Genomic DNA, 13,724 nt, shown 5'->3' on the forward strand with positions numbered 1-13,724 from the left:
GCACGTGACGGGGCGGAGCTTCACGGAGGCGGCATCCTGCACGAGCGGCCCCATTGAGAAAAGAAGAAGACCCGGACTGCGCAAGCGCGTCTAATTTGGCCATTAGACGCCGAAAATTAGGCGGCTCCATGGAAACGAGGACGCTAGCAACGGAGCAGGTAAGTGAAAAACTTCTTATAACTTCTGTATGGCTCATAATTAATGCACAATGTACATTACAAAGTGCATTAATATGGCCATACAGAAGTGTATAGACCCACTTGCTGCCGCGGGACAACCCCTTTAACTGTGACTAAGCACACGCCATTTCTAAAATGTGCTTAAGCCAATGACCAACCTTGGGATCGTAGAGAGGCAGTCCCCTGGGCTAGACAGTGCAAAGTAAAGTATGATATTAGGGTGGTTTCACATAGGCGCTCGGGTTCTGCTTTTCTGCTTTGTTCGGGAAGCAGGAAAGGGGAATCTTAATGGCCGAACGGCTCTGTATCTGGACGTAACCGAACAGCACTGGACAGACCCCATTGACTATAATGGGGTGCACCCGCTTTCCACCCAGCTGCCTGGCTTTGGGATGGAAGAAGAAGCGATTCATGCAGTGCTTTTTCTTCTGGTGTTTTGAGCTGGATCTGAGAGGGAACCCACAGCTAGAGGTTCTGATGCGAATGTAAAACTGGCCTTACATGTCCAGGTCGGACCGCCATTCTCACTCTGTACTGGGCCCGAAATTCCAAATATTAGCTGTGGATACATTATATTCACTTTTATCATTTGTAACCCACACTCATTTTGTTAAGCTCCCCAACATCATAGTGTGTCTCCTGCTTACCATTGTTACTATCACTGTGGAACCAATATATTGTAGCCAGATGTGCCCCCAAGTGCTGGCTGCATGTGTGTATGGAAGCAGTATTTTTTCTCTGTCCCTTTAATTCATGACAGATGCTTTGAGATATATATAATACCAGCATAATGTATAGTGCTGCATGCAGCACCTCTTCTTCCGGGAAAATTGCGACAATCTGTAATATACACATATAGAAGAGACCATCAACATCGCAGCTCTCTTCTGCATATTGTTAAAACCATGTGTCGGAGTTCGCCCGAAAACATTTGGAAACAGTCAATAACCATTTATGTAACATAGTATGTAAGGCTGAATGAAGACAATGTCCATCTAGTCCAGCCTGTCTATCCTACTGTGTTGATCCAGTAGGATAGACAGAGCAGACTCTAATGTAAGTATTAGAGATGAGCGAGCATACTCGATAAGGCAAACTTCTCGAGCGAGTAGTGCCTTATTTGAGTACCTGCCCACTCGTCTCTAAAGATTCGGGTGTCGGCAGGGGGCGGGGAGCGGCGGGGAGATCACTCTCTTCTCCCCGCTTCCCCCTGCTCACCGCCACAACTCACCTGTCACCCGCGCCGGCAGCCGAATCTTTAGAGACGAGCGGGCAGGTACTCGAATAAGGCACTACTCGCTCGAGTAGTTTGCCTTATCGAGTAGGCTCGCTCATCTCTAGTAAGTATCCGATATATTCCTTTATGTTCAGCATATATACTGTCTGTAGAATATTGCTACACACAGTATATACTTCTATACATGTGTTGTATAGCATAGACATGTAGCTCACGTATGAAGACAATTGTAGAAGAACACGGTGTTACTCTATTTGCTTTGTAAATGCTTTGCTTTATAACTCAAGGCAGATATGTTTATCCTTGATTTTTTCTGGTATACAAATAAGCAATAAAGCACATATTAGGTAGAAACAAGTCACAAAGCAGCTAATGAGGAATAACAAATGCAAGAAACAAAGGTTTGCAATATCTTTATGAATCACTGGAAAAAGCTACAAGAATGGTTTCTCGCTTTGATTTATGTATCATGTAAAACAAAAAGGAATGTTTTGCCTTGATTTATACGGATCACAGAACATGTTGGAAAATAAACTTTACTAGATGAAGAACACATTGAAGTCCTAAATCACTTCTTGCAGTGCCTTTCACAGCCTTTTACGTTTATATATGACTTAAAGAAGTGACCGTGGGAAATATAATAAGCCAATTAAATAAATATATGCACCACAGTGCAAATAAAGTTTGAGGAGAGCATTAGAATATAAATGACAATAAAGATGAGAGAATATGACGGCCGGGCAACAATTCAAAATATAAATGCAAAACAAAAAACATTTTCCTCCGGTGCTTACTACAGAAATACACAAGTGCTGCAGACCGGCCAGGCTCATTAACCCTTTACAATCCAATTTTGGATTCAGGGTTTGCTAGGGAGATTTCTCTTTCTGCCATTTTACAATGGCACCATCTGCTGGCTAGAACCAGTACTGCGGTATGGGACATGCTAGAGAGGCCCTCGACAACAGAGAGGCCAGTGATATGCAGTAAGAATACCCTGCTTGGATGTCTTCCGACATCAGAGCTGTACAGGCTTCAATCAGAATGTCTTTAGACGTCAGATAGTGGATTGGAAAGGGTTAAAGAGTATCTAACTCCCAACATCTCCGCTTTAAAGGCATATGTCAAGTACATCAAGTCTGTTGTCGCTTTCTGGACTTAAAGGAACTTTACACATAAACTTGATCCCATCGGAAAATTTGATGGGGTATACTCAAATACTAAAACTGTCAGAGTTTATATTTTATCAGTATTTTCCGACTCTTCTATGCCGCAGCTGCCACGTACAGACCCAAGGACTCTTACATTGAATGAAGGTTTTCTCGGCAGTTACAACCTCATGTACCACTTGACGAGGACCTGTCACTTCTCCTCACATGACTACGTTAGTAATACTTGTCTTCACCATGAAACAACAATTCTGGAGTATCTCCTCTTAGAACTCTGCTGGAAATGTATAAATAAATTGACAACTGGGTGTTAGCATTGCCCATAACATGACAAAGGGGCATGTCCCTACACACATTGATGCTGTCAGCACTGATTGGACAGATCAGAATCTGTAGGGACAGGCTCCAAACTGGTTAGACCCAGTTGTCAATTTATTCATCAGAGCTCACTCACACGGGGGTATATCACCCGTATATTTCCTGCACGTAATACGAATGCTAACAGCCGATTGATTTATATTGGTCCACTCACACCTGTGTTTTTTTCACATGTATGAAAACACATGCAGCATGTCTGATTTTGGAGCGTAATATGCACCAATATAGGCTAAGGGGATTTAACATATGGAATACACATGTAATTTGCGGTCTAGTATGTATTTTACACACGTGAAAAATCTATACATAATACATGGGACACATACACCCATGTGAGTGAGCTCTAAGTGTCAAGGAGGAAAACAGAGGAACAGCACAACACAGAGGACTAAGCAAAGATGCCCCCAAACTGTTATTTAGTGGGAATACAAGTATTTATTAAAATAGACATATCAGGAAAGTTGACAGGTCCTCTTTAAGCAGCTTAAAGGGGTTGACCAGTTGAAAACTACTAATAGCCTATCCTGAGAATGAATCACTAATAGTAAATTGGCAGGGGTCCACCTCTGGGGTCCCTGCCAATCAGCAGTTCACTGTGCACTGAGCCAATTTCTGCAGGAAGCAGACAGCTCTATTCTGACTGCAGTGGTCAGGCTTGGTATTACAAGCAAAGTTCCCATTGAAGTGAATTGGGAGGTGATATGCAGCAAAGTACTGTAAAAGCTAAACTGCAGCTGCACAGTTTACACGTGGCCAACATATTGGGGGGGACTAGATTTATCATTAAAGAAGCGTTTTTTTTAAATTATTTTCAAAGCTCATTTAATTTGTACTAAAGGGGTTGTCCAAATGTGTAACAATCTTTAAAAATGGCTGCTAATGGCCTAAAACAATAAAACAAGCACTGCTCGCCTGTTCTTTCCCCCCTCAATCCAATACTGCGGCATTACAGTCCCTCTGTAGCCTTTTATAAATAAGGACCAATCTGACTGCTGCAGCCAATCACTTTTCTTTGCATCACCACTCAGATACTGGGAACTGCTAGGAGAATGACACATGACCACTATGGCCTCTGATTGGCAGCAGGGGTCAGGTGGTAGCTGTTTTGTAATCAAAGATCAGGAAAACCATGTGTGAAGCGATGCTGGATTACCAGGGAAAAGGACAGGTGAATAGTTTTATTTATTTTTTTACACATTTGCAGCCATTTTTTTTATTTCCCACTTGGACAATCTCTTTAAAGGGAATCTGTCACCACGATTTTTCAGCTCTCACTGGGCGTAGCATTGGGTAGTGCCTGTCACACCGATTACAGTGATATATCTGCTGTGTGTGTCTGTGCAGTAGTTTTGGAGAAACTTACATTTTATTAGTAGCAGCTAAACACAGAACTAGTCCTGCATATTCATGAGCTACAAGCTAGCCACACCCACCCTGCCCCCCAGCCAATGATTGGCAGCTCTCTCACTATGCACAGCAAGAGGCAGACAGCAATCAGTCAGCAACTAGAAGGCATCACTAGCATGCAGCTTATGAATATCTACTTTAAGTAGTCCCCTATGCATGTGCTGCTACAGATAAATGTAGTTTTCTTCCAAACTACAACACAGATCCACACAGCAGACATTACTCTTACTGCTTGCTGCTCTCGTATAGGGGTGCACCAGTCTCTTTAGTATAATGACTTATGGCTAATATTATAAAATATATTTAATCTGGTACTCAAGAAGGACAGAGCTTGAGCGGGTACAAAGGCAGGCAACTAAAGTAAAAAAACAGAATGGATGGACTACAATACCCAGAGAGGCTATCAAAATTGGGGTTATTTCGTTTAGAAAGAAGACAGCTGAGGGGCGACCTAATACCTATGTATAAATATATCAGGGGACAATACAGAGATCTCTCTCATCATCTATTATACCCAGGACTGTGACAAGGGGGCGCTCTAATAACTATGTATAGATATATCGGGGGTCAGTAGAGAGATCTCTCCCATCATCTCGTTATACCCAGGACTGTGACAAGGGGGCGCTCTAATAACTATGTAAAAATATATCAGGGGATAATACAGAGATCTCTCCCATCATCTATTATATCCAGGACTGTGACAAGGGGACGCTCTAATAACTATGTAAAAATATATCAGGGGACAATACAGAGATCTCTCCCATCATCTATTTATACCCAAGACTGTAACAAGAAGGCACTCTAATAACTATGTATAAATATATCAGGGGACAATACAGAGATCTCTCCCATCATCTATTTATACCCAGGGCTGTAACTAGGGGGCACTCTCATAACTATGTATACATATATCAGGCGACAATATAGAGATCTCTCTCATCATCTATTATACCCAGAACTATAACAAGGGGGCGCTCTAATAACCATGTATAGATATATCAGGGGTCAGTACAGAGATCTCTCCCATCATCTATTTATACCCCGGACTGTGACAAGTTGGCACTCTAATAACTATGTATAAATATATCAGGGGACAATACAGAGATTTCTTCCATAATCTATGTATACCAAGGACTGTGACTGTAACAAGGTGGCGCCGTGTATATCTTAAGGTAAGAAGGTTCCTACACAACATATAAAGGTTTTTTTTTACTGTAAGAATATGAGACTGTGGAACTCTCTGTCTGAGGATGTGATGATGGCAAATTCGATAAAAGAGGGGCCTGGATGCCTTTTGTAGAGCGATACAATAATATATGTTACAATCACTACCTACTTCAGAAGGGTCGGTGATCCGGGGATTATTATGATTGTCAGGTTGGACTTGGGAAGGAATTTTTTCCCCTAAATGGGAAAAATTGGCTTCTACCTCATTGCTTTTTTTGCAATCTATGGATCAACATTGGGGGGTGATAGGCTGAACCTGACGGACAGAGGTCTTTTTCCGGCCTTATATACTGCGATCCAACATAATCTCTTTATATTTTAAATTCTTTCTTACTGCAATGCAAAACTAAGACGCAATAATACAACAGAGAAAATGAACAAATTCTCAATATGTTATACTCCGTAATTGTTTTTCTTGCAAACGTCTTACTTCGCTCGGTGTTGTGATTTTAGATTAATAACTTTAATTACCTGAAGTTTCTTTTGCTGGATTTTGTCTTGTAGAATGGAAAGGCACTTTGTAAAATCAGTAAAGTCTTGGTCTAGTGTTTCTATCAATTCACATTCCTATAAACATATGAAAAGATAAAAACTAAATGTAATTGGACATTAAACCCGTAATGTAAAGTAAGCCTCAATAGATTACCATAAAATCAGACTGAATCCGCATAAACAAATTAAAAGTACACTCTAGTATCGTGATGTGACGGATCTCTTCTCCTAAGCTACAGTAAGTGACAAAACGTAATTATACAGGAATATGGACACTTCTGGACCCGTAAGATTTTAGAATTACCCCCCACTTAGTCTCAATGTCCATGAATGTACTTAACCCCTTAGTCATGTGCCAATTTTGTGTTTTAAGAACAAAACCATTTTCATCATTGCGTGACAAGAGCCATAACTCATTGACATACTTCTTGACATAGGCTTGTTTTTTCGGAACGGCTTGTATTTTTAGTTTCCAACGTTTTTTTATTGAAATATTTGCCTTTTAACAAGCTGAAAGGCTTTGCAAATTTTCCACGCAGGGGGTATCTTAAAAACACGAGTAAATAAACAAAACACTAAAATGTCCACACATGATCATATAATCATAGAATGGTAGAGTTGGAAGGGACCTCCAGGGTCATCGGGTCCAACCCCCTGCTCAGTGCAGGATCACTAAATCATCCCAGACAGATATTTGTCCAGCCTTTGTTTTGTTTTTTTTTTAACTCGTTTTATTGAAAATTAAGTAGCATAAGGAACATACAGTCATAGACAGGTGCAGCACATAAATAGTACATAACCTTGTATAGTTAGATTGGTAGGGAGGTTCAGTCACCCTGATACATCAAAAATAACGATTTAATGCTTTCAAGTCAGATCAGACAAGCAGACCAAATCCCAGAGGCCACAGGTCCCGCTCCAGAACATGTATCCACTAGTGAGCACGTCTGAGCTCCAGAATAGATGAAGTCATTAATTGTGGTGAATATAACGTGAGGGGGGATTTACACCACAGACCCCACACTTTATCAAATTTCTCAGGACACTTACGTCCCTTGTAGACTATATAATTATATGGCACCACTGAATTGACCAGCTTCCTCCACATTGAGAGTGAGGGGTTCTTACGATCCTTCCATCGCAGTGCAATCGTTTTTCTAGCAAGGAACAAAGATTCCCGCAGAAAAATCTTTTTATGGTGTTGCCAGCTTTCTTCATCTAATATTCCAAACAGACAAATCTCTGGGCTCGGTGGAACAGGGACTTCCACAAGTTCAAAGAGGAAATCTGTGACCTCCCCCCAGAAACTTTCAAGAACAGGACACTCCCACATCATATGCCAAAAATAGGAATATTTCCCGGAACACCTAATGCAGTTTGTAGACTGTATTCTGCCCATTTTATACAATCTTGCTGGAGTGAGATAGCACTGATACACTATATACAGCTGGATCATTTTATTATTGGCTGCTGGGGATACATATGGAGGAGATTCCAAAAGCTCTTGGAACGTATCATCTGTAAGAGTCGGTATCAGTGTCCTCTATTTTACTAGGGCAGAGGGTATATCTTGAGAGGCTCGTATTGAGATAAGGTGGGAGTACAGAGCCGATATGAGTCCCTGAGGGCCCTGGGAACAAAGGATGCCTATTAAGGGGTAATGAGAAATAGCAGGTCTGGGCGGTGGGAACTGCGCCTGCAAAGCGTGTCTGATCTGGAGAAATCTATAGAAATGGGAGCGGGGTAGCTCGTATTTGTTCTGTAATTGCTCAAATGAAGACAGGGTGTTCTGTGGATAGAGGTCTGCCAGGGTCCGGATGCCATATTGTTCCCAAACCTGGGCATCTTCCAATCGGAGCACTTCCGGAAGCCCAGGATTACGCCAAAGGGGAGTGTTAGCTATTATGTCCATGAACCGGCTAATTGACTTGGCCTGCTGCCAGACCTGAGAGGCTAACCTATGAATTGGTAAAATTTTGCCTGTTAGAATAGAAGGAGAATCCAGCAAGGGCCACAATCTATTTTTAGGTAATGTGCTAGATGCGCTTCAGAGTTGGAGAGAGGGTCATCACTCAGCCAGCTTCTCAAGTAACATAGTAACATAGTATGTAAGGCCGAATGAAGACATTGTCCATCTAGTCCAGCCTGTCTATCCTACTGTGTTGATCCAGAGGAAGGCAAAAAACCCCAAGGCCAGAAGTCAATTAGCCCTTTTGGGGAAAAAAATTCCTTCCCGACTCCCTAATGGCAATCAGACTGTTCCCTGGATCAACCCCTAATAGTTCCTACCTGCCTATATACCAGGATTGACACTTTACCTAATATGGTGGGAAGTGAATTAGCTGACTGGCCACATAGTAGAGGAATAGATCTGGCAGGGCAGCACCCGCATCTTGCTTCGGCCTTTGAAGCGTCGAGATTCGTAATTTGGGGCGGGAGTTTCCCCATATAAAGGAAGACATCAAGGACTGCATGGATTTAACCCCTTAGTGACAGAGCTTTTTTGCTTTTTTCCATTTTTGTTTTTTCCTACTCCCTTTTAAAAAATCGTAGCTCCTTTATTTATCCATCAACGTCGCTGTATGTGGGCTTGTTTTTTGCGGGATGAGTTGTATTTTTCAATGGCACTATTTATTGTACCATATAATTTACTGAAAAACTTTTAAAAAGTTCCTAGCGGAGAGAAATGGAAAAAAAACGACATTCCACCATCTTTCGGTGCGTCCTGTTTCTACAGCACACAAATTGCAACAAAAACGACCTGATATTTTTATTCCATGGGTCAGTACGATTGCTACGATACCAAACTTGTATAGTATTTTTTTTGCTGTAGTACTTTTATTTACTTTTTTTAAGATATTTAATTTTTTTCAATTATTTTCTGCGGTCATTTTGTGCGCGCAATACCTTTTTTATTTTTTCGTCGACGTAGTTGAGCAAGAGCTCATTTTTTGCGGGATGTCCTGAAGTTTCCGATAGTATCAATTTGGAATACATACGACATTTTGATCGCTTTTTATTGCGTTTTTTCTGGGAGACAGGATAACTAAAAAAGTGTATTTCTGGCGTTCTTTATTTTTTTTTCAGACGACGTTCACCGTGCGGGAAAAATAATGCACTACTTTGATAGATCGGACTTTTACGGACGATATCAAATACATATTTTTATTTTATGATTTTGATTTTTTAATAATGGATATGGCAAAAGGGGGGTGATTTAAACTTTTATAACTTTTTTTTTTTTAACAATTAAAAAAACTTTATTGATTATTTTTTTTACTTTACTTTGAAGTCCCCCTGGGGGACTTTAACATGCGATGCTTTGATCGCTCCTGCAGTATGACGTAATGCTATAGCATTACGTCATACTGCTTTTTTACAGTCTTTCAAGCCACCCTGTGTGGATGGCTTGATAGGTAGTCTGCTAAGGCAGCCCTGTGGCCATTCATTAGGCCCCCGGCTGCCATGACACCTGCACGACTCCCCCGATCTCACCGCGGGGTTAATAGCCGCGAACGGCCGAGCGCAGCTATTGCCCGCGGGTGTCAGCTGTAATAAACAGCTGATGCCCGCGCTGCATGGAGGGAGATAGCACCGCTACCTCCCTCCATACACGTCCTGCAACAGCAGGACGTAGTTTTACGATAGGGCTGTCACTAAGGGGTTAAAGAAGTGGGTCTGGATGTGTACCGACACATGCTGCATTATGTATAGGCACTTTGGTAGTACTATCAGTTTGATAAGGTTAATGCGCCCCGCCACTGAAAGCGGCAAGGAGCCCCATATTTTAACCCCTTAGTGACGAAGCCTGTTTGCGCCTTAGTGACGGAGCCAAATTTTGGAAATCTGACATGCGTCGTTCAACGTGGCATAACTCCGTAAAGGCTTTACATATCCCAGTGATTCTGACATTGTTTTTTCGCCACATGCTGTACTTCATTTAGATTGTAAAAAGAGACCGATATAATTTGTGTATATTTATTAAAAGTACCAATATTGGAAAAATTTTGAAAAAATTGTCATTTTTTCACATTTTCAACCGTAATATCTCAAATATGTCCAAACATACTGTACAAATTTTTGATAGGATATGTATTTCCATCTGTTTACTTTATTCTGAATGCACACTTGAAAAACTTTTGTGTTTTTTTTAACCATTTAGAGGACGTACAAATTTAACATTACTTTTCAGCATTTTGAGGAGCACTTTGTTTTCCTGCACCAAGCCAAGTTTGCAGAGGCTCATAAGTGTCAGAATAATAGATACACCTACAAATGACCCCATTTTAAAAACTACACCCCTTAGTGTATTCACTGAGGGGTGTCATGAGTATTTTGACCCCACCAGTTCTTTTCAGGAATTAGTTCAATTTAGGGGACAAAAAATAAAATTTCATATTTTTGCAAATATGTCATTTTAAAGACATATTTTTTTCCTATAGAGCCCATGAAAATGAGGATTTACACACCAAAATGGATACCCCCGTTTCTCCCGTGTTCAGAAACATACCCATTGTGGCCCTAATCTTATGTCTGGATGCATAACGGGAGCCAAAATGAAAGGAGTAGTCGGTGTCTTTCAGAACATAAATTTTGCTTGAAGGCGTTTTAGGCCCCATAGCACTTTTGTAGAGCTCTTGAGTGGCCAAAACCAAAGAGAACCCCCACAAGTGACCCCATTTTGAAAACTAGACCCCTTAACGAATTTATCTAGGGGTGTACTGACAATTTTGACCCCACAGTTTTTGAATGAATTCAAGCCAAGCAAAAGGAAAAAATTGTGATTTTTCATTTTTTTGTCAATTCTGTCATTTTAAAAACAGCTTTTTTTGTACAGCACACGCATGAATGAAGCCTTTCATCCCAAAATGGATACCCCTGTTTCTCCCGTGTTCAGAAACATACCCATTGTGGCCCTAATCTTATGTCTGGATGCACAATGGGGCCCAAAACAAAAGGAGTAGTCGGTGGCTTTAAGAACATAGATTTTCCTTGAAGGAGTTTTAGGCCCATAGCACTTTTGTAGAGCTCTTGAGCGGCCAAAATCAAAGAGAACCCCCACAAGTGACCCCATTTTGAAAACTAGACCCCTTAATGAATTTATCTAGGGGTGTACTGCCCATTTTGAGCCCACAGTTTTTGAATGAATTGAAGCAAAGCAAAAGGAAAAAATTGTGATTTTCGTTTTTTTGGCAATTCTGTCGTTTTAAAAACTGCTTTTTTGGTACAGCACACACATGAATGAAGACTTGCACCCCAAAGTGGATACCCCTGTTTGTCCCGTGTTCAGAGACATACCCATTGTGGCCCTAATCTTTTGTCTGGATGCACAACGGGGCCCAAAATGAAAGGAGTAGTCGGTGGCTTTCAGAACAGAAATTTAGCATGAAGGTGATTTAGGCCCTATTGCCCTCTTGTAGAGCCCTTGAGCGGCCAAAACGACAGAGAACCCCCACAAATGATCCCATTTTGAAAACTAGACCCCCTAACGAATTTATCTAGGGGTGTACTGTGTATTTTTACCCTACATTTTTTGAATAAATTTAAGCAAAGCAGTAGGAAAAAAATTACAATTTTCATTTTTTTGGCAGTTGTATCAATTTAAAAACTGTTTTTTTTTGTACAGCACACATAGGGATGAAGACTTTCACCCCAAAATGGATACCCCTGTTTGTCCCGTGTTCAGAACCATACCCCTTGTGGCCCTAATCTACTTAAAGGACGCATGGCTAGGCCTATAATGGAAGGAGCACCCGTTGGATTTTAGGGTACAACGGAATAAATTCCAGGCCCCATTGCCCACTTATAGAGTCATTGAGCGTCCAAAACTATAAAGACCCCCACAAATATCCCCATTTTAAAAACTAGACCCCTTAACGAATTCATCTAGGGGTGTACTGCGTATTTTGACCACACAGTATTTGAATAAATTTCAGCAAAGCAGAAGAAAAAAATTACAATTTTCATTTTTTTGGCAATTTTGTCAATTTAAAAACTTTTTTTTTTGTACAGTTTACATAGGAATGAAGACGTTCACCCCAAATGGATACCCCCGTTTGTCCCGTGTTCAAAAACATACCCATTGTGGCCCTAATCTACTTACAGGAAACATGGCAAGGCCTATAATGGAGGGAACACCAGTTGGATTGCAGGGCATAACTGAATACATTCCAGGCCCCATTGCTCATTTGTACGGAATAAAAATTGACTCCCTAAAATCCCCCCCCCTCCACGCCCTTTTCGGCGTTCCCCCAAATCTTAGATAAAAGTAATAATGTGAACTGTGTAGTATTTCCAAAGACGGGTAATTATGGAGGCTGGTTGGGATGGGCACATGGGGCAATAAAACCGGGTATCCCCCCTCCTCTCATGCTTTTTGGGAGTCATTTTTTGACCTCAGTGGCGGGGATGGGGTGTAAAAAGTGGCGTTCCGTGAGTCTCCGTAAGCTTGATGAGGTGCGGGGGTCTCACACAGAAGGCGCTCAACAAGCTGCTCCTGGAACTGCAGGAAGGCGAGCGTTCCCGGGGCTTCTTGTAAATTGCGTATTACAGGTAGCGGTCTGAATAACGCCGGGCTCAGGCAGCCGTAGGTGGAATCCGCTTGTGGAGGCCCGCAGCGGATCCCATCTGTGAGCCCGGCTGTGACCCTGTGTACGGCCGCGTAATGTACTGCGCATAACTGCGTACTTACACGGGCGGTCATGCGCAGTACACTTTTTTTGTTGTTGTTTGTATTTCCCGCACCGTCGCTTAGCGATGACACGGGTACCCACAGCCCGTATACAAGGTATACGGGCGTATGGGCTGCGGGTATATCCACGACCATGGAGCACAATGGGCTCTATGTTGCGGATATCCGCGGTAAAATAGAACCTGCTGCGTTCTCTTTTCTGTGAGTGGATTACGCAATTCCAACCCGCTAATGTGAGCGGAATTGTGTAATCCAATGCGATTGATCTGCGTAATACCGCGGATCAGACGCATGCGGAATACGTAATTCCTATCCGGTCATGTGAGACCGGCCAAAGGTAGATCGCTACCATTTTTTCACGTGACCGGGGACCGCTCAACGAGGCCACCCGTCACTGCTCCAGGCTCTCGGTGACCGTTGGTCGCTGGGAGCAAGGAGATATTAAGTTTCCTGTGCTCTCCGACTCCTGCGCATGTGTCCGGTGTTTTGCCAGCGGTCGCATGCGCAGAATACGGGAAAGTTCACGGAAGAAGATTGCGTCAGGGTGCAAATATGGAGGCCTCCAGTAAAAATTTTTATCTCCTCTCACCGATCGCATCAGTGAGATGAGATGAAGCTTCACCTTTTTTTAACTTTTACGTGATCGCCATTATTCTTTGGATAACGGCGAACACGTGATCAGGAACCGCTCTCCGCGGCCCTCCGTGAAATCTCCAGGCTCTCGGCTAAGTTTTGTAGCCAGGAGCAGGGAGATTTTAAAAAACCACAGCTTTTGCGCATGCGCCTGCCACATTGGTGACGGGCGCGTGCGCAGAAGCTGGGTTGAGGTCCGCGGATAAATCCGCAGGCCTTAGGTACGTCATTTCATCCTCCCTCACGGATATGATCCGTGGGGGGAGATGAAACGCAAGCTTTTTTTTACAACTTTTTTTTTTACTTTTTGC

The 13,724-nt window shown here is 42.2% G+C and overlaps 1 protein-coding gene across 5 annotated transcripts in view; it reads right to left on the reverse strand.

The window, feature by feature from the left end:
* TPK1 (thiamin pyrophosphokinase 1) overlaps window positions 1-13,724 on the reverse strand; it is a 585,523-nt gene that overhangs the window by 330,323 nt on the left and 241,476 nt on the right. For all 5 annotated transcript variants that reach the window (XM_066585416.1, XM_066585418.1, XM_066585413.1 and 2 more), the window contains exon 6: window positions 6,069-6,164. In XM_066585416.1, coding sequence (XP_066441513.1) covers window positions 6,069-6,164 — 96 coding nt within the window. The remainder of the gene's footprint in view (window positions 1-6,068; window positions 6,165-13,724) is intronic.

Source organism: Eleutherodactylus coqui, chromosome 12 (genome assembly GCF_035609145.1).
Source record: "Eleutherodactylus coqui strain aEleCoq1 chromosome 12, aEleCoq1.hap1, whole genome shotgun sequence".
Lineage (NCBI taxonomy): Eukaryota > Metazoa > Chordata > Amphibia > Anura > Eleutherodactylidae > Eleutherodactylus > Eleutherodactylus coqui.